Source organism: Hippocampus comes, unplaced genomic scaffold (genome assembly GCF_001891065.2).
Source record: "Hippocampus comes isolate QL1 unplaced genomic scaffold, H_comes_QL1_v1.1 scaffold4, whole genome shotgun sequence".
In the NCBI taxonomy this organism is placed as follows: domain Eukaryota; kingdom Metazoa; phylum Chordata; class Actinopteri; order Syngnathiformes; family Syngnathidae; genus Hippocampus; species Hippocampus comes.
This window is the reverse complement of record NW_017805380.1, coordinates 539,486-560,817: the sequence shown is the minus strand read 5'-3', so window position 1 is coordinate 560,817 and position 21,332 is coordinate 539,486. Positions and strand designations below refer to the sequence as shown.

Here is a 21,332-nt window from a genome sequence, read left to right as displayed (position 1 = left end):
AGGGGCACCCCCCCCCCCCCCCCCCACACGGACATGCGATCTTGGTAATTATAATCACTGTGTTACCCGTTCACTCTTCTCTCTGTCATTCTTCCCCAGCATCATGGCAGCAGCGTCCTCACCCTCCTTCGGCCTCCTGCTCTTTCTCCTCACGTCCTGGCTTTCGTCTCCGGGCTCGGCCTTTGTCAGCGACTGGCACCACATCACGCCATCAGGTAGGAGGGACGCGCCGCTTTCTGGTAGTCTGTAACTCAAATTCGCAGAAGTCAGGTCAAGGCTACACGATTCAGCTTATGTTCCTGGCGGCATTATAGGAGAGGCCAAGTTATTCAGTTTCATCTGGATCCAAGCGAGTGAAATGTAACAAGATCACAAATAACCATGATAAATTACAAACTGACCTGATGGGATTTGAACATGCCTGATTTCAGTTGCTGCCCAGTCTGCAGTCTTTTTTAAACCTGATTTGTCATTTTAGCTTTTTAGCTACATACACCTGGCACATTTTGTTCTAAGTGCAGGTTTGTAAAATGTATTTTATTTTTTATTTATGTTTACCTTTCATTTGTACTCTTCTTTTTTTTTTTTTGTAATTCATTTCACATTTTCGATAATGTCACCAGTATGTATACATTTGAATGGTTTGGTTTTTAGATGGGTGCGTATGTGGGGGATGGGGGTGGGGGGGGGCTGCAAATTATCCAGTGAAATTAACCGAGTATTGGGCATTTTTTTGAACGACTTGAAAAATATTTTAAGCTTTTTTTTTTTTAAATACCTTCATTATATTCATTGTCCTAATCACATATCAGAATAATATAATTTATTGTAGGCGAAACAGAACCTTCCTGCTCGAGGTTATAAGTTTGCGTCAGGTTCTAAATAAACAGTCAGTGTGTCAGACTGTCTGCACGTGACTTATCAAACATTAACGCACTCGTTTAAGGGCAACGCTTATGTCAGACGTGAGTTGCAGAATGCTGTGTTTGCGCAGATGCGTGTGGAAAGGTTGAGCGTTGAGCAAACGCAGCGATTTCCTGATCGATAGTATAGCGCCGGGGGTAAACGCACGGACGGCCCCCGGGCCCGCTCTATCAAAGTCCAGGGACTGCTCAATTCAGGGACACGATGCAAGGTGGGGGCGGGGGGGACTGTCACTCAGCCAGTTGAAACATTGAGGTGAAAGAATGATGGCATTCTGCAAGGAAGGGAAAAGCCTTGTAGTGATTTGGCATTGCCTTGACAACGTTGACCCCCCAGATGGTGACGTTTAGTGGAGAGAGCACTATACATGCGTGTGGTTTCTAAATTTCCACCACCAACCCCAAGTACCGGCAAGAGCATTAAAACATGCTATCCTGTCAGTGCGACCAGATGAAATTTCTACCAGCAGACACACACACACACACACACACACACACACACACACACACACACACACACACACACACACGAACACACATGGGCGCACACAAAATGGGGGCATTTGCGAGCATAATGGTCGCAGTGTTGAGTCCCGTTACTGTGGCTTGGCATCGCTTTCGTCTCATAGCACAAAATCTCACTTAATGTTTCTTGAGAGGAAAATATGGTTTGCTGCTCTGCACGGTTTAAGTTCAGTTTTGGAACTCGTTTGCGCCGCAGTGTAAGAATACAGCAACTATGAGGAAATAGGGTGCCATGGCGAAACAGGTGAATGTTTTTCAACATTTTTGATCTGCAATTATGAATCCCTTGATGGAAAATAATGACACGAATTGATCATCAGTTTTGATCCTTGACGACTTGTTTCAAGACCTAGTTTAATTTCAAATTGTCAAATCCTCTGAATTTTCTCTAACCAGTGAATATTCTTGGATTTCTGGCCGGTAGCCCTGCATCCAAGCAGGCTTATTTAAAAAAAACAAAAAACAAAAAAAAAAAAAAAAAAAAAAACACATGTGCAAACATCTGCTTTTACTTTGGAAAAAAAATACATATCTTTGCCCTTTTTTTCCTGAGATGTTACGGACCAGTCCAGTGACTGAATCGTCCATTTATGTTTGTAAATTTTTTTTCCACTTGAAATAATGTCCTGTTTTTGAGTAAAGGGATGGAAATGAAAACTTGTTTTTATTTTTTAATCTGCGTCTTTGATGAATCGACAGAATAATGAGCAGATTCCTCAATTATTAAAATAATTGTTCGTTGCAACCCTGCTGCATTTCATTTAGCAAGGCTGTAGTGTACTAAAAAAATAAATAAATCTTGAAAATAATTTGAATTGTGCTTAAATTCATCTCGAGCGTGGTCATTCCTTCTCAAAGTTTTTGCTAGCTCCGTTGAATGTTTGTGGAATGGGTTTTAATTGGTTGGTTTGGTGGAGGACAAATAGACCACTCCTTCAGGTACAAGTGCTTCGAATGCAGATTGGAGTCCTTTTCCCATTGGAGAAAATCAATACAAGTGAGGACGACGTGGCCACAGAGGTTATGTTGGTTTAGCTCTCTGTTTGTCTGTTGGACTCGCAGCAGGATTACACAAACTTCACCGGGACGGTTTTCATGGAATTTGTTGGCGTCGTGTTGTGCAGGCGATTGGGGCAACAAAACAAACAAAATGTTCAATTTAGTGGTTTGGCTGTTCTTTTATTTTTTGTTCCTTCTGTTGTTTTTTTTTTTTTTTCCTTTTCTCGCTCGCTTCAAGTTGAAAGTTGAAAGTGTTTTATGCCATCACAGGCTCAGAAGCACCCCCCCCCAAAATTTTGTTCTTGATTCTTGTCAAGTGTTTGTCTGACCTAATTCAAAAGGTGGGCATCTGCTCATTCCCAGTGATCGACGTGGAATGAGACAGATTTATAACTATTACAAAAAAACAACAAAAAAAATCCACGCCCATAATATGGGACCGATTTGTCTGCTCAAAGTTGTGTGCATGATCCAAGTTGCATGTTTATTTCAAGACAGCATGTCCAAACCCATTAAAAAATTGACTTGGTGTTGAGCGTGCACGTTCCGTGACTCGTCTTCTTCTGACGTCTTTGTTGTTGCACAAATGCACATTTGTACCTTTGGAACTGCGGGATGCCCGATAGCAAAACTGTCAAATAGCTCGTTCAAATGCAGGTTTTTCTGGATTTGGGCGTTTGCGCCGTGGAGGTATGAGACACACCCGCACCTGAAAACTATTTATAGTCCGGTGTAAATGTGCTGGCATTCATTAATCAATCAAGTAGGACGATTAATCTGTGTCCTCAGAGAGCCTCACTGGCAAATTTGCGAGGGCTTTAGGCGCCAAGTTCTACAGACTTGTCAGCCAAGCATATTTTGGCGCTTAAGGACAAACTACTTGAAAATCGAATCTATTACTCTTGTTGTCGTGAGGGAAGATGGAAAGCAGAGCTGTTATTGAGACGGTATGAAATATGGCAACGCTTTTCGGCTGATATGGTGCTGAGCTTTCGGAAGAATGCGCTGTGGACGTGGTGCTTTTTTAGTTTGTTCTCGGTCCGAAGTGCCAAGATGAAATAGTCCTGGCTACTGTGGCTTTGACTGCGGATGGCGCGCGCAACACATTCTGGTAACGGATAAATCTTTTTTTTTTTTTTCAATAGTTACGTTGTGAGCCGAAGGTGGACGTGTTTGTCAGGCCTCACTATGTGAATATGCAAAAGAACAGAACATTTACGGAAGAAACTCATTAAAAAGCAAGTTTTAAAGTTAAAAAAACAAAACTGGAATATACGAGCCTCTCTGAATGTAGAAAAACGTTTCTTCCTTTTATAGATGGGGTGGGGTTTGTTTTCCCTCGGCTACAGAGAGGACCCGGCAACTTAAAATCAAGTTTAAATCCAGAAAAAAAGAGGTATTTTATGGAGAGAGTATTTTTAGAGAGAATGCAGAGAAATGACAGGACCCAAGGGAGGCTGGACTGAAACAGACTGAGTGAAACTGATTGTTGCAAGCCTGCAATTGGGTTGAGCAGAATATTTATGAGATCTGTCATTTCAGATTGTCTGCAAGATCATGAAAATAACCGAGGGTGATCTGTGATTGGACGAGGCAGTCGAGGGGGCGGGGAGAAAGGAAGCGAAGCCGGAGCCAGAGAGAAGACGATTAGTTTCATGTTTTGTTGTGATTATGGACGACGCTAACCATTTGAAATCATCATTACTTGAAAAAAATTGAAATTGAATTGTTTTATATTCTAAGAAAAAGGTTGAGAACCACAGTTTGAGTGGAATGCAAACTTAAATGTGTCTTGCACGCTGTGCAGTCATATTAAATATTATTAATTATAAATAAAGGCGGCCCAGTGGTTAGCACGTCGACCTCACAGTGCAGAGGTGCAGGGTTCGATCCCGGCTCCGGCCTTCCTGTTATTGAGACGGTATGAAATATGGCAACGCTTTTCGGCTGATATGGTGCTGAGCTTTCGGAAGAATGCGCTGTGGACGTGGTGCTTTTTTAGTTTGTTCTCGGTCCGAAGTGCCAAGATGAAATAGTCCTGGCTACTGTGGCTTTGACTGCGGATGGCGCGCGCAACACATTCTGGTAACGGATAAATCTTTTTTTTTTTTTCAATAGTTACGTTGTGAGCCGAAGGTGGACGTGTTTGTCAGGCCTCACTATGTGAATATGCAAAAGAACAGAACATTTATGGAAGAAACTCATTAAAAAGCAAGTTTTAAAGTTAAAAAAACAAAACTGGAATATACGAGCCTCTCTGAATGTAGAAAAACGTTTCTTCCTTTTATAGATGGGGTGGGGTTTGTTTTCCCTCGGCTACAGAGAGGACCCGGCAACTTAAAATCAAGTTTAAATCCAGAAAAAAAGAGGTATTTTATGGAGAGAGTATTTTTAGAGAGAATGCAGAGAAATGACAGGACCCAAGGGAGGCTGGACTGAAACAGACTGAGTGAAACTGATTGTTGCAAGCCTGCAATTGGGTTGAGCAGAATATTTATGAGATCTGTCATTTCAGATTGTCTGCAAGATCATGAAAATAACCGAGGGTGATCTGTGATTGGACGAGGCAGTCGAGGGGGCGGGGAGAAAGGAAGCGAAGCCGGAGCCAGAGAGAAGACGATTAGTTTCATGTTTTGTTGTGATTATGGACGACGCTAACCATTTGAAATCATCATTACTTGAAAAAAATTGAAATTGAATTGTTTTATATTCTAAGAAAAAGGTTGAGAACCACAGTTTGAGTGGAATGCAAACTTAAATGTGTCTTGCACGCTGTGCAGTCATATTAAATATTATTAATTATAAATAAAGGCGGCCCAGTGGTTAGCACGTCGACCTCACAGTGCAGAGGTGCAGGGTTCGATCCCGGCTCCGGCCTTCCTGTGTGGAGTTTACATGTTCTCCCCGTGCCTGCGATTGGCTGGCAACCGGTTCAGGGTGTCCTCCGCTTACTGCCCAAAGACAGCTGGCATCGGCTCCAGCAGCCCCCGCAACCCTTGTGAGGATAAAGCGGATCGGAAAATGGATGGAGGAATTATGAACAAAACCTCTGCTTCAATTTATTTTAAATGAACACTTAAGCCTACTATGCTACTGTATTTTTATGTTGGTCAAGATGGTGGTGCTTGGAGAGCTCGTTAATTGACTGTACTTGGCGTTAAACGTTCGAAGAACCACCGGTTCAAATCATCCACGTAGCGTCTAAGTAGCCATCAATTAGACTCCCCTTTGAATTCATCTTCCAAACCGTTTGCATACCTCAGTCGGTGCCACTGTTTTTGTTAGCAACAGAATTCTCATGCGCTTCGCAGTTAATTCTCTCAAGTTGATGTGTGCAAAACAACATCTACAAGCTAAGCGCATGCTGAGCTGCAGTCCATTTGGGGGATAGGCGCTTATCTGTTGCAAGTTGACAACTCACCCGGCGATTAATTAACACAGGAAAGGAAAGTACACTCGAACTGTGTTTTCCTCCACTTGAGTATTAAAATGTAGGAGCGAATGGGATTAGTTGTGGGATGCAACTCTTGTCGAGATGTTTTAGCTGCACGTGTAAAATTGCTGGAAACACATCAGCACTCAACTGTACTTTTTCCGTAAACTGCAGCACAGTTATCCTTATCTCCAGCTTGCGTTACCTCTCCGATAAGCCTTCAGACAAGCGATGATAACGCCTGGACGAATCGACCGTTGTTGGTTCAAATGGTCTTCCATCAATCGCCGTGCTGTGCTGGCGTTCCTTAACAAGCGTTAAAGCATCTGTAAACAAGGCGTCGACACTGATAGGGCGAGCAAACAAAAGCACAGCTTGTGCCTTTCCCAACCTTATGCCTGTCGCATGCAGTCCACCCACGTGCTTTTAAGATCCGTTTGAGCAAGATGGTGTTCCGCTCTCGCATGCCCTTTAAAAAAAAAAAAAAGTCACGCCACACACGATGAGGGGAAAAAATAAATCTGCATGTTTTCATACTGACTATGCTTTTAGTGGGTGGCACTCGGGATGAGTAACACAACACACCATAAAACAATATCTCAAATGACAATTGCGAGTGTCCTTCATGCAAAGTCTGTTGTAGTACCAAGACTGACCTGTGAGAGGCAGCACTGTGAATAACAATTAAATCTTTACGATTGTCTCGACTGTTTTCTGAGCAGATTTTCGAGGAAAAATGACTCTTAAGACCACAGGATAACCACTGAGGAAAATCTTATTTAAGATATTTGACAACCAGATCTATGATAGGGAAAAATGTTCAAATTTGGCCCAATTTTTGGTCTGTGTTTATCCTATGTTAGGTTCTGTATCTTAGGTAGGTAACAAAAACGTAATTTGTTTTAATGACACCAGTCTTGGAACCTGGAATCAGTTGTAAATGGGTGAACGTTTTCACAAAGCAACTGTGAAAATGGAGGACAAAACGAGTGAAATAATCGTACTGTGTAGTTAGTAACTATCCAAAAGGAGACTACAGCGTTTTAATAGCAACACGTCGACACATGGAGTCAAATTCAGAAAGTGGCATTGCCAATTTCTGGCTTGGCTTGCACATCACAACATATTTGTCATTTTTGTGTTTGTATGTCAAACATTCCCAAAAAAGCAAAGAAAAAAAAGTCTCCCCAATTTGACTTGGTTGTTGTCATGCAAACATACTCTCAAGTGTTTTGTACTCCAGTCCCGGAGTTGGAAGACATTTGGGGATGTGGAAAAGTGTCCAGTTAGTGGTTTCCTTTTTTTTTTTTCTTTTCAACCCCCACCCTCTGTTTGTCAGGCCTAATGATTGATGCTGTTGCATGACAGTGTGTTCCACACCACAGAGGTGGTAACCAGCAGCAACCACAGACATGGTCACTAGACCCGGCCGGCCTGTGCACACATTTCCACAGAGACGAGTTCTGGGTGTGTGTTGACAACAAGTGCAAAGTAATCCCAAAAAAATCGATCTATTAGTCTATCTGTTTATCTATCTGTTTATCTATCTATCTATCTATCTATCTATCTATCTATCTATCTATCTATAGAGAGAGAGAGAGAGAGAGAGAGAGAGAGAGAGAGAGAGAGAGAGAGAGTATTCAGAGTACTGCAAGACAGAGAAGACTAAAAAAGTTTGACAGAAATGAACTGAAGAATTTGATACACCTCGGCCAAGCAGACAAAAAGTTGACAGATTAGCTCATGAAATTCAATCCATTTCTGTTGTTGATTAAATTGCCTGCCGTGGTTATCCGAAAAGAAACACGATGAAAGATATTCTTGAAGAAGCTAAATGTTTCAGAGTTACTGTATAACTACGGCGACTCTTAAAATGTGTAACTCCTTTCGCACAACCCCTGGATGCACATGGATTGCTTGAAGGGAGAACTTAGATTGCAACATCTGTTAACTTTATTGGACACATTAAACGGTGTTTATTACAAAACACAGTAATGAGTCCTGTTTGCGTTTTCCAATGTTGACCGTGTCTTATTTGCAAACCAAATGTATGTTTACTACTTGACAACTGCAGGGAGAGCCTTGGAGCGCAAAATAAATCATCCATACTGTTTGCAGTTTTCCTGTCAAGCCGTACGAGCGCGTGTATTTTTTTGTTGTTGTTGAAGAAATAGTACAAATTTTCACGTTTAGGGGGCTGTAAAGAATTATTGTATTCAATAATTAATAGTTATCATAGCATTGTGGTACTTTCTGGTTTGTTTTACAGAGTAACATCATGATGTCACATTTGTCAAAGCCAAAGTACCTTTAAAGTTCTCGATATCGAGTGACACAAATGGAGAGGGGCTGAATATTACTTTCATCTAAGCCACTGAAATTCACACAGTAATCAAATCATTTGATATTTTCAGGTGATCAATCAGTGGTTTACACTGTGCTGTGGGAGGAAAAAGTGTCGCGTCGCATCTTTGGTTTTCTTTCCCAACACAAAAAATGGAGAAACCTGGTGATTTATGAAGTAGTCTACTATAAAAAGCAAAAAGTCGGTCATGAGTCTCAGGTACAAGGATTTCATACTTAATACAGTGAGCCCCGTTGACATGAAATGCCGTCAATGAGAATTGTAACGAGGAGCACCATCGACATCAGTATCTGTCAGTTTCCATCAACTAAATTTTTGGTGTTGTTGGTGGTGTTTTTTTTTTTTTTTTTTTTAATGGAAATGGGTGAAGAAAAATTTTGCCATTAAAAGCACATTTTCATGGTTGTCGGTCACAAAAATGTTTAGTATCAAAGTCCCTGTTGTTTATAAGATATCTTTTCCCAAAAAGACTTGTTTTCTTAATTTTTTTGGTCCGAAATATGTAATTTGGGTGAAGCTGATGACTAATTGAATGCAATAAGGTAAAAAACTTTTTTTTTGTGATTGAAAAATAGAGTCAAATCTTTCATTTGGTAGTTTCTGTGTTTACGTAGCCATAAAACAATTTTCTGTGAGCCTTGAAAGATCAGTCAGAATGTTCTAAATTTCTGGCGAGAGATTCTTTTTTTTTTTTTTTTTTTAATGGCTGGCATCGAAAGAGTTAACTGTGATGCCAGCTACATTTAAAATGTTTGCTTGTCTTGTGTGATGGTGTCACACATTCTGCAGTGCAACGCCAAGAGGAATGTACTGCACGCATTGTGTGTGCAGGAGGAGGTGGTATGCTCAAAATGTTCCCGTCGATGTAATCAAAGTAAATGTATGCAGGGAACTTTTAAGGCAACAGAGGTAATTAACAAACCTGATTTTCCTCAATTGGAGGCCCTTCCCCATGGGTCAGTCACTGGGAAAGACAAATAAACACCTTCCTCAAATAGATGCCTCCCTTTACTCATTATGAAAATTTACCGGCAAGTAACTGTAAATATCTTAGTTCATCGACACTCTCATTAGCACGTAACCGCTGTGGCTATTTGAACTCACTTGCTAACCAAAAAAAGCAGCACCGACATAGGCACGTCAACAGTTTTGTGGATGAATTAAAGTGTTGTAATGCATGTTTCCATTGAAAGATCATGCGAGCTGATTTCATGTTATGTGGAGACCGCATCTTCAAGGAAAATTAGTGCATCAGCCAAATCTAACATGGCCATGTTTCTGAAAGCTACAATCTTATTTGTGAGAGCCAGTTCATGATTTTCTGAATTGCTCCATAGGTGTCTTTTTTTTTTTTGTCCTTAAGACATTCATATACCGGTAATTGCATTATGGTCCACTATTGTAAAAGAAACAATGTAGCAGTTGTTGTTGGTGGGGGGCCTTGCTTGGGTTGCCCCAACCCCCCTTCGGCCCCCCGCCCTCCAAAGGCATTTCGGCAGTTGGACAATGGCACTTTAATGTGCATCACGACCTTTTGTTTTGAAGGTGCAAATTCACATCATGTTGACAGCTATTTATATCACTTGTTTACATTGCCTTGTTTTTTTATATCTTGTTGCAGGGCCTTTTCTTGACCTTTTCAGGACCTTGAATGTTTTTATCTTTGCCCTTGTAATTTGTAGTTGTTCAAATCTTCCCAGTCTGTTCCATTCACAAATTCCTTTTAAATGTCCCAGAATGCACTTTGGCCAGCCGAGGGGTGTGGGGTCGGACGGGCGGTTCTTTCATTTCACTTTGCTCTACTAGTCAGCATTTTTTAACTCAACTCTGACCTGCGCAGACGAAATATATCTGACATTCTCCATTTGGGTTACATAAATGGAATTCTGTCACCACAGAAGAACATATAAATTTAAAAAAGAAATGTCCTGGCCACATTTTTAAGAATTATAGTTGGTCATGTAAAGTACAACAAATTTTCTCTTATTCCATCGACCTGTGTCGTCTTCAATTTTTTTTTTTTTCCGATGTGCCATTACCTCGTGTTTGACTTCAACCTGCAAAATGAGCCGGAAGAAGAATATTATGTACGCCGACGGTGCCTCATCCGCTACCACGGACCATTTCACAATATGGCGACCGATGTAGCCTGTCTGTGGCGAGGGAAGTGCCTCATTAGGGTCTTTCAAAGTGTGGCCCTTAATGGGTAAAAGGCAACAGCTAGAGTGAAAAGCGGCTTCCTGGCTCCTCTACTGGATGGAACGAGTCATAAATGAACTAAATCAGGGATGGGGAACTTAAATGGACGAAGGACAAAAATGATAGTTTAAATCTGGAGCTATTTGCACCCCCCCCCCCACACACACACACACACACACAAAAATCAACTACCTCAAGTCTTGATATTCAAGAGTCAAACCTCATTACAACGTACCCCGAGGGACAAAAGGAAATCTGTACATTATAACGGTAGTTCATTGTAACCCTTTCCAACAAAATGGCCGCCGACTACGACGTATGATACAGTATAAACATTTATAAATGTAAAAACATGAACATGTAATACAGTGGAAACGTCAATTACAAATTCGCGGCTACACAGTATGAAGAAAAATGATTTTATAGGACATGAAACAAACAGCTGTCGTGTTCCGACTTCATCTCTGAAAACATTCAGTTTCAGCAACCGCCAGTGGCGCAGACGAAGCCAACTGTCGTCAATTTAGGAGGTGCCGCGCCCCAAAGCCGCTTACGATCATCTTTCAATCTTGCCTCCGAAAGTACATAAATGTACAAGTCATGCAGTAGTCTTGCGAATCAAGGTCACGGCGGCAGTTAGCTTCCCACGGTTTGTGGTAATGAAGGTTTTTTCACTATTTATTGATTTTGTTATTGCGGGCAGTGTAGGAGCCAGTGTGATCGCAACTAAGATATGTCTACCATCTAGTGGTAATTGGTGATATTACAATTTAAAATTACTGTCGACCCCTGCATATTCGCAGTTCGACATTTTCGGCCTCGGCGTGTTAGCTTGTCTTATCGTGACTGATATTTTGAAAGCAATCAACCTCCTGGACAAGTCACTTTTTGAATGAACTCCTAAATACTTGTGAAAACAGGTTCAACAAGCTTGGAAGGTGTTGAGAGCAACCTCCCTCCCCATAGGTTACCCTGTTTAAACTGGAACTAAAGTAGGCATTAAAGTCACCTTGTTACATCATGACAACCTATTGCTTTTTTTTTTTTTTTTGCACTCAACTACACTCATGAGAAAATCGTCAGCATAAATAATGTTTGTGTAATTCAACACAAATACAGCAAATAGTATTCAGATCGTTTGCACAGTGTGTTTGTAGTCTGCTTTTTGCAACTTGTTGGACGAGAGAAGGAGAGGCTCACAAAGCCCCGTGAACCGCAAGGGGGGGGAGGGGGGGCGGAGGTCCGACCAGGGGAAGGTAGGGATGGCGGAGGGTGTGTGGTGTAGCGGACAGGAATGTCATTTATGAGATTAACCGCCCATCGAACCGAGCATAAGCAGTGAAATAAAATTACAAGCGTCGAAACATCTGGGGGAGTTTTCGATATATAAATCTTTCCCCATTGAAAGAAAAAGAATGCCATCAATACATTTCAGCCTTCCCAAAAAAATGAACAAACATGTAATAGTAACAACATTATGTAGAATGAACAGAATTAAAACAGTTTGCACATTGTGAATTCTGCTTAGAAACAGATGGCTACTCAAGCTTATGGCCTAACGAAGGATTTTTTTCGGCTTTTTCATGAATACCTGATTTTCCTGTCCTTTCCCTTCTCCCCTGTGTTGGGGTGTTGAAAAGGCACAGAGAACATGGCATGACTTGCTTGTATTTTGTGAGGGTTTTTTTTTTTTTTTTTTAATTTGGAGGGGGGCAGAAAAACTGAGAAATTGTCACGCTCATGTTCTGTGAATTCTGCCTAGCAACAAGTGACTTCGTAAAAATGAAACCTGACACAAAAGCTCTGATTTGTTGTGCTGTCTTGCTGCATGTTGGTTGTCGACACTGTATGGTCACAACAAATCACATATATACTGTATACGTCTGCGTTGTTTATGCATAAAAATATGAAAAATTAATAATAACCCTGTCAGGGACAGCGGTTACTACGGTGGACAGCTTATCATGTTATCAGGTTACAGGTTATCATTATTGGTGCATGAAAGGGTTAAGAGAGTACTGTCTTGATAGTTATCCTAAAGCCATTTGTTTTGTCCTAAGATGCTGTTTTATCCTCTTCAAGTGGCATTTCGTAGGCATTTTGCAATTATTTTTGTGTTGGGCGTAACGCATTTGTGTTCCTGCCCGTGTGTGATTCATGCAAGCTGCGGCTACCAAAAGCAGAAAGCGGCCGCAGGAGAAATCAACGATGCCCTCACTTGCTTATTAATGGCCGCAGCCAAGTTCAGTGCCTCTCCGCTTGATGAGAAACAGGGCGGTGGTGAGCTGTGGTGAGGGGTTTGAGAACCAAGTCAATGTGCGTTTGTGCATGTGAGAGAGAGAGAGAAAGAGAGCGCGTGCTTGAACAAAGCCATATGTCATAAAAGGCCCCATTGAGTGGAATACTTGCCAATGAAGTCCTTCGATCAGGTCTTTTGGTGCTTGCGTTGGTTGAGAGTAGAATAATCGGGATCAGCTACACACCAAAGGTTGTCAGAAGAATCAACTCATCATCATCATCATCGTCAGACTTGCATGTATGTTCTCTCCCAGCAACTGGCAGCTCAAAACACGACATTTTACAGTCTGTCCATTTGTGGAACAGCATTTTGTAATTAACCTTTGAGGTCGAAAACCAACCGTTGCGAGTTGACCTCAGATTTTTGAATGGAGATGACGAGAATAGAAGTACCGGGGCTCCCTGTAATAATGTTCAAAGTTTCAAGGTTACCTTTGTACTGTTTTTCATTATATTGGCTTTTATTGAAAGCTGAAGGCATATGACGGCAAGTCATGTGGAAGTATTAATTGTCCTGCATGTGCAAAAAAAAAAAACAGTTTTCAGGCATGTTTTTTATGTTTTATGATTCATTTTGTGCTTGGATTCCAGGAATGGTAACAGGAATTTCTATTATTGTGTTGATCATTTTTATTTTATTTTTGGGGGGTTTTGGGCTGACATTCCTTTGTGCTTCTTTTTTTTTGATTCTACAAATTCCAAATAAAACTAGATAAAGAAACTTTCTCTAGTTCCTTTATCTCCTTTATCCCCCCCCCCACAAGTGGCCGACATGCTGCACTTCTAATTCACGAGTAATTTGGAACAATATGTCATATCTATTAATTTAGCACACATTTTGTAGGAATCGATTGATTCAAAAGCCTGTGAGGACAAGCTTGAAACTTAAAGCTTTTTGTAGTTCACAGAGTTGAATAAAGTTGATTTCATGTATTTATTTAATTTTTTTCCTCTTGTCAAATGCGTGCCTCAGCTCCTGTTGAACCTCACTTCACAAAGTGTACATCCCAGGATCAAGCGACATTCAGCTGCTGGTGGAGTCCCGGCAGTTTCCACAACCTGTCTGACCCCGGAGCATTGAGGGTCTTCTATAAGAAGCGCATTGTAGAGTGAGAGAAGAAGTGACCCAAAAAAAAAATGCCATTAAGCAGGCTACATATCTGTGACTAACACGCTGCTTTTTTTTTCTGCCTTCAGCGCCCCCACTGAGAACGAATGGAAAGAGTGTCCAGAGTATTTCCACTCAAGGCGAGAATGCTTCTTTGATCGAAACCACACATCCATTTGGACCCCCTACTGCTTGCAACTGCGCAGCCGAGACAACGTTACCTATTTCAACACGGATGACTGCTTCTCTGTGGAAAACATTGGTTCGTATCGCAATCTGTATCGATTTTCGATCTATGACCTCCTTTTAAGTTCGCAGTGATCAATGAGCATCCTACGTTTTGCTTTTCAGCTCGAAACCTGTCGACCCCCCACATTTTCATGGGTCGACACCCACGGTTTTGAAATATTCACGGATATTTTCCCTTTTTTTTTCCAACTGTTTTTTTAAATTTTTTTTTTAAGAGGGGGCGGGTCATTTTTGTTGTCCTGTTTCTTGTAGAAAATGCAGATTGAATGTTTTATCAGCATTGTTGAAGATTTTTTTTTTTTAATGTGGGAGGAGGTGTTTAAAATAAGTAAATAAACAAATTCTCCAATACATATAATTGCATGTCGTGGTTTAACACGTAAAATGTTGTATTTAGATTAATGAATAATTGGTAAATTGTATTAAATTGCATATTAACAATACAATTAAAATGTACAACTGAACATATTTTACAGCAAGTTTTTGGATCTCTGGCATGTGGATTATGTGTGGCTGCATCAGGTGACGTGACGTTTGCACACATTTGCTTTGCTTGAAATGTTTTTCTGGCAGTGCGTCCTGACCCTCCAGTGGCTCTCAACTGGACCTGCTTGAATGTGAGTCCCTCCGGGCTCACTTACGACATCATGGTGACATGGGAACCACCCGCCTCCGCTGACGTCAGGATGGGCTGGATGAGTATCGTGTACGAGGTCCAGTACCGAGAGAAGAACAGCACCACCTGGGAGACAGTGAGTCGTCGTTTCTCGTTTGTAAATTCCACAACACTTCTTTCAAATGTTATAAAGTCGGTGCCACAAGCGCAACGTGCGTGTCCTCCAACCTTAAAGGGGAAGATCAAATCAGGACAAGTAGTTTCATGTTTCCTTCCTCCTAAAGCCACTGGAAGCCTGAGCAAGGCCTCCTGGGAAAACACGGGTTTACTGACGGAAATCAAGGGCGGGAGCGCTTGGTTCGGAGGTCATGGTGTGTCTGCCTGGTTTGCTAATCTCATCATATAAATCTTTCTCCAGCTGCATACCTGTAAATCTCAAACCTCTGAAAATCTAACTAATATCCACCTACTGGCCAAAAAATTCTGTACGCCTACTGGGCAATACATACATGCATGAAAATGGCGTCAAGCAGATCCATCTTAAAAATAGGGATACGGTAAAAAGGTTCATTTTTCTGCTCTTCATTGGAACCGTTATACAGCTTTATGTAGATTCATCAAATGCATCGAGCCACATCGTGGTTATGGTTTACGTCGGAGGGCCGTTATGACTGTGAACTTAAATAAATGCATCATCTCATCATATTGCAGATATACAAATGATGATTGGAAATCAGTGGCCAGTAAAAACTGTAAAAACATGATCAGATTAATTTTAATTGGGGAATTGGTAACAAGAAAATATGAGGTGCCGACAATTAGCGATTTTCGTATGTTAGCAAGACACATGAAATCGATGCAGATAATTGACTTTTGTGGGCCACATAAAATGATCTCGTGGGCCAAATCTGGCCCCCGGGCCTTGAGTTTCACACCTGTGGCTGAGGCAAATGCTTCTCAAATGGCCAATTCTAAAATTGCATTGAAAATCATTTGAAGTGTTTCTTGTGTAAGCTAGTTGCTTGAGATCAGGAATTGGATTTTTTTTTTTTTTGATTGTAAGAGAAAACCGTCCAAATGATAAATTATTTTTTGTGTTTTACTCAATGGGTGTCATTTTTTGATCTAATGTCATGGATCTCTGTTACAAAATTCAGATGGAGGTTCAGCTGCAGCCTGAAACCGAGCAGACTATCTACGGACTCCATGTCGACAAAGTATACGAGGTGCACATCCGCTGCAGGATGAAGGCCTTCACCAAGTTCGGAGACTTCAGTGAATCTGTTTTCGTTCAAGTCTCTCGCAGTCCCAACAAAGGTAACCTTGTTCCGCACATTTTGGTGCATTTGTAGTTTTGTTTCCCTGTGTGGGTTGCAATGCAATGCAATGCTGTTTTTCTTTTTTCTTTTTGTTCATCTTTGTAGATGCATTTTCCCTGCTCACATTGGTTATCGTTTTGGGGGTTGTGGCCGCCGTCATACTCATCATGTGGGTTGTTGTCTCACAGCAGCACAGGTAGGAACTCCGATGCGCACACATATGGAAGATATTTTGGTGTTTAACCAAGTGGGATTTGCTGTCTTTGCAGATTAATGGTCATTCTGTTACCACCGGTTCCGGCGCCCAAAATTAAAGGCGTTGATCCAGAGCTGTTAAAGGTACCTGTGGTTTTCTTTTAGTATTTTTTTTTAGTATTTTTTTTTTTTTTTTAATGTCATTTTTTGGTCATTGTAATTATTATGTATGTTCTTTATGGCACCCTTGGGAAGCAGTAGTAAAGACCGTGTACTGTGAAAATGAATGTCTTCTAAATTTCACATACCAAAGAGAAGAGCGTTGTTATTAGCCCTGCCAAATTTGAATGATTACAAACATTGTCAAATCGAGGAAATGAGGCTTCAAATTCTGAAAAAAATCAAGTTATTGTCACCCTTCTCAAATGCTGCAGTCGTGTCCACTGGATGTGCTTTAACTATACCCCACTCGACTGTCAACTGTCAATCAAATACTTTCGCTACGACCTAGAAAAATGGCTGCTTTTTAGGCTGTCGGCCACTGGTGTCAAAGTCAAAACCCGGGGGCCAGATCTGGCCCACCACATCATTTTATGTGACCCGCAAAAATAAATCAAGTATCTCAAGTTCCATGAGACTTGCTAAAGTCTGAACCAAAATTTCAAATTGTCATATGTAATTCACAATAGCGGTCATTATTCTTGAATTCCGATTTTAAAACTAGTGTCTATCCAATCCAATGCGTTGTGCGCCCCCCCCCAAAAATCAGAAAACCCAAAATGGAGAAAAACTATTTAATGCTATAGCTTCACAAGCGAGGACTACATACCGTAGTTCTTGTTCTTGGCACGTTTCCAGCAATCATCTTCAAACGTATTTGGAAAGAAATAACTGAATTTGTTTTACGGGGCCTCTAAGATCTCCTGTCCCTCATCACAAAGTGAAGATGAAACTGAAAATGTGTTATGTAACCCATTTTGTAAATAACATTTCTATTGACAGGCTGGTGTCATTGTTCATTACAATGCCCACTTCTCCTCGCCACATCACTCGTTGTTTATTGTGTGAGCCTGTTATTAAGGCAAAGAAAAAAAGAACAGACCATAATTTATTATAATACAAACAAGTTCTGTTGGACAGCTCTGTTTTTAAAAAAAAAAAGAACAGATCATAATTTATTATCATACAAACAAGTTCTGTTGGACAGCTCTGTTTTCAATTGTGAGGGATGAAAGCAAATGTAAGTTCAGCATTGTGCAGCTCTCACTCTAAAACCATAATAATAAACATTTTGCAAAATATCTTGCACTGGATCTCATTCGATTTTGCAAATGTACCTCATGTTATTTTGTTTCCATGCAGAAAGGGAAGCTGGATGAGCTGAATTTCATTCTTAGCGGTGGAGGTCTTGTTGGCGGCCCCACGTATTCGCCAGACTTTTACCAAGATGAGCCGTGGGTGGAATTCATCGAGGTGGACGTGAAGGATCCGGACACTGGGGAGAAGGAGGACAACCAGGCCTCGGACACGGAGAGGCTGTTAGGGGGCTCTCAGTCAAGCGGACACCGAGACGGGTGCTCCACTGCTTTCAGGTACTTCTTGTATTTCTACCAACAGTGAAACCTAAGTCAGAATTGTACAATTTTGGGGAAAAAGTAGGCCTCGAAAAGCAGTGGTTCTCAAACATCATGAACATCCTCCAAAACTCCCAAGTACCACCACAAGACAAAGATTCAAATACAGTCGTGTACTGGGCCCAAGTGTTCATGAAAAAGCAAAGCAAATGTTTATTCGTATAGTAACCACTTTAACTTTATGCACAGTTTTGGAGAAGAAAAAAAAACCTGCTTAAATATTCTCGACATCACGAGGTTCACGGGCGTGTTGGAGCCTATCCCGATATGTCTTTAAACAGTAGGCGGGGTACATCCTCAACTGGTTGTCAGCCAATCGCAGGAAATATTCGATGATTCTGTTCAGTGTTCAGCACACAAGTGAAATAAAAATTGTACCTGAAGCAATGTTTGAAAACAAACAGTTATCGATTAATTCACAGGTGTCAAACTCAAGGCCCGGGGGCCATATTTGACCCACCACATCATTTTATATGGTCCGTGAAAGCAGATCAAACATGTCAACTTCCATGATGCTTTCTAAAATGTCGACCAAAAAATGTAATTCTCACATGTAATAAACAAAGAGAGATCTTGGAAGCATTTTCTTGTTCCCAAACCCATCGTGATCGTAACTTAAACAAGAGTTGAATCAACAGTTATTCTTGACTTCTCGATATGGTTTCAGTCATAACGGCCCTCCAAGGGAAACGGTAACTAAAATGTGGCCCGCGACAAAAATGAGTTTGACACACCGTGGACGTAATTGCAAGTTTGTCGACCTTAAAAGTTAAATACAACTGAACTGTACTTTACAAATGTGCTGTCGTGGATTAAAAAAAAAAGTTAAAGATTATGTAACATGAAGAACAATTTATATACGTAATTCAGTGACCCTTTTGCATACCACGAGAGGGCGCAAACATTGTGAGAACCACTGCTCTGGTGAGAAAATGTCTTAATATTATTGGGGAAGTTTTTGTTTTTTGTTTTTTTGTTTTTTTTTTTCCAGGGAAAAATGCATCATAATTAGGTCTGCACAATATATCACCATTGTGATTATTGTTGTAAATCATTTAGCCCTACCCACTTGTTAACATGCATCTATGCTGCTGTCCCATCAGCTTTCCTGACGATGGCGGCGACAGCGAACGCCCTTACGCCTCGAATGATCCCGATGAAGACGGCGCCGTGCTCACGTCCACGCTGCTCCCGGGCCAACCCGACGACAGAGAAGCCTCCCTCTACGTGGACTCGGAGCAAATAGAGAGACCCCCGGCGCACTCTCAAAGCGGAGTTCCTCAGACTTGGGTCACCACGGATTTCTACGCCCAGGTCAGCAACGTCATGCCCTTCGGGGGTGTGGTGCTGTCCCCCGGCCAGCAACTACGAACGCAGGAAGGCGGCCCGGCCTCGAACGAAGACGCAAAGAAGGGGAAGAAAGACTGCGAGGAGGAGAAGAAGCAAAAGGAGCGTCAGTTTCAGCTCCTGGATTTGGAACCAGATGGCGACAGCAGCACCCCGCCTTACTGCTCCATGCCCGACGAGAGCTGCCAGCCCAGCGAGCCTCGGCCGAATGAAGCCTACCAGTCGCCTTACGTCTCTCCCGACTCCCCCCAGGCGCAGCTCTTTGCTCCCGTAGCGGACTACACGGTTGTACAGGAGCTAGATAGCCAGCGCAGCGTTCTGCTGGACCCGCCTCCCGTCCAGTCAGCGCCGTTGTGCCTGTCGCAGCACCCCCTCAAATCCCTCCCCGCCATGCCCGTGGGGTACGTGACCCCAGACCTGCAGGGGACATTCTCGCCTTGAACGCAACACGTTGAGACTGGGAAGTTAGCCGACTCCCGTTGGAGGCCGATTGACTCGCGGCGAACGGCGGGAGGGGAGTTGAAATTGCGCCCGCTGCCTTACATCCGCGCCGCCGAAATGTATTTCATGCGCTTTGTGTTTCCTTGCAAGCGACGTAGGAGAGACGTTTTTCAAGAAGCAATCATTTTGACGCATCTTTAGGTAATTGCCGAAGTCTTAACAGTGCAAAGAGTAGCGCAGTTGCCCTGGCCCGAAGATGGCAGGAGAAGAAGCGTCTGCCATTGTTTACTTCTTAAATAGTGTACATAATTGACACAACTTTAGAACGTGTGCTTTCAAGACATGTCGAACTATTCATACTTGCTCAAACCGAGCAAGAAAGTAGAACGTTTTTCTGCTTTTGCTGCAAAACTGCATCACATTGTTTTTGTGATTATGCACGTGCTGGCCAAATTTCGAGGTAGTTTATTTGTTGAATTTGTGATTTAGTTTTTTTTTTTTTTTTTAGCTGAGGAATGAATGAAAACTGCAACCCTGCAAGATAAAAAGGAACAACGCGACGACAAATAATCCAGTCAAAAAGCTTGTGTGCTTTGCAGTTAAAGGATTCTCATCCAATCATCTATTTCCTATCGCACTTGTTGACATGCCTATCTCAGCTGACTTTGGCCGAAATTGCAGCTGAAACCTTTACATTGAAAATGTGGACTGGGAATGAATAACGTTGTGCATGAGTGTATTTTACAAACGATCACACAGACGCGCATACAAACTGTGATAAACGAGCTTCTACGCGGCGTCATGGGGCCTTGCAGGAGGTCGCTGTGAGGCGTTAGGTGACGCTAAGGAAATTGCCATGGAGGCTGACCAAAGGGAAATCCTGAAACGCGGTTCATGGATGGGAATGAGTTTCCCCCTTTGATCCTGGCATCGTTTAATTCCATTTTACGCAAAGGAATCTTAGAAGCTGTTCTTTAAAACAGAAGGATGGCTTTCTACGCCATTTAAAAAAAAAAAACTTGTAGTATCAATACTTTGAAAGCTGCTGTACATGTAGCTGATGGACACACACACACACACACACACACACACACACACACACACACACACACACTATCAACCTATACCAGCTCAGCTACTACAACCCTTACGATGTTATTTGAAATGTGTTCCTATATGTTTATGTCAAATAATTCAGGGACGGCGAATGGATTGAGTCCAAAGAATGTGAAGGTGTGTCAGTCGACACAGTGTGAACAACTTCTTTTTCCACGGTTGCGTTCAATGCTTGCCTGTTTTGACGAATGCTTCAATAGTAGACATAATAATCGTAATAGGCTTTCGACTAGGCTAAAAAAAAAAAAAAAGAATTACAGAGGCGGCAATGTGTTTAGGTGAACTGGTGAAGCATCTCTGCGTACAAAATACATCCATTTTGCCATTTGATCCATTTATCCTCACAAGGTTCGAGGCCGTGCCGGAGCCTATCCCAGGCCGTCTTGGCCCAATAGGCGGGTTACACCCTGAATTGGTTGCCAGCCAATCGCAGGGCACACAGAGACAAACAGACAAACCGCAGTCACAATCACACCCAGGGACAATTTAGAGTGTTCCAGTAACCTACCGTGCATGTTTTTTGGAATGTGGGACGAAACCGGAGTATCCGGAGAAAACCCACACA

General features: G+C 41.9%; 1 protein-coding gene across 2 annotated transcripts in view; it reads left to right on the top strand.

The window, feature by feature from the left end:
• Positions 1-21,104, top strand: part of ghra (growth hormone receptor a) — a 36,114-nt gene extending 15,010 nt beyond the window's left edge. The window contains exons 1-9 of one of the 2 annotated variants that reach the window (XM_019872717.1): positions 31-215; positions 13,716-13,851; positions 13,940-14,112; positions 14,673-14,851; positions 15,873-16,032; positions 16,140-16,230; positions 16,304-16,373; positions 17,592-17,821; positions 18,967-21,104. In XM_019872717.1, the coding sequence (XP_019728276.1) occupies positions 104-215; positions 13,716-13,851; positions 13,940-14,112; positions 14,673-14,851; positions 15,873-16,032; positions 16,140-16,230; positions 16,304-16,373; positions 17,592-17,821; positions 18,967-19,651 (1,836 nt within the window). In that variant the 5' untranslated portion in view covers positions 31-103 and the 3' untranslated portion in view covers positions 19,652-21,104. Of the gene's footprint in view, positions 1-30; positions 216-13,715; positions 13,852-13,939; positions 14,113-14,672; positions 14,852-15,872; positions 16,033-16,139; positions 16,231-16,303; positions 16,374-17,591; positions 17,822-18,966 lie in introns of those variants that run through there. The other variant, XM_019872716.1, reaches the window with a different exon arrangement.
• Positions 21,105-21,332: the final 228 nt, after the last annotated feature.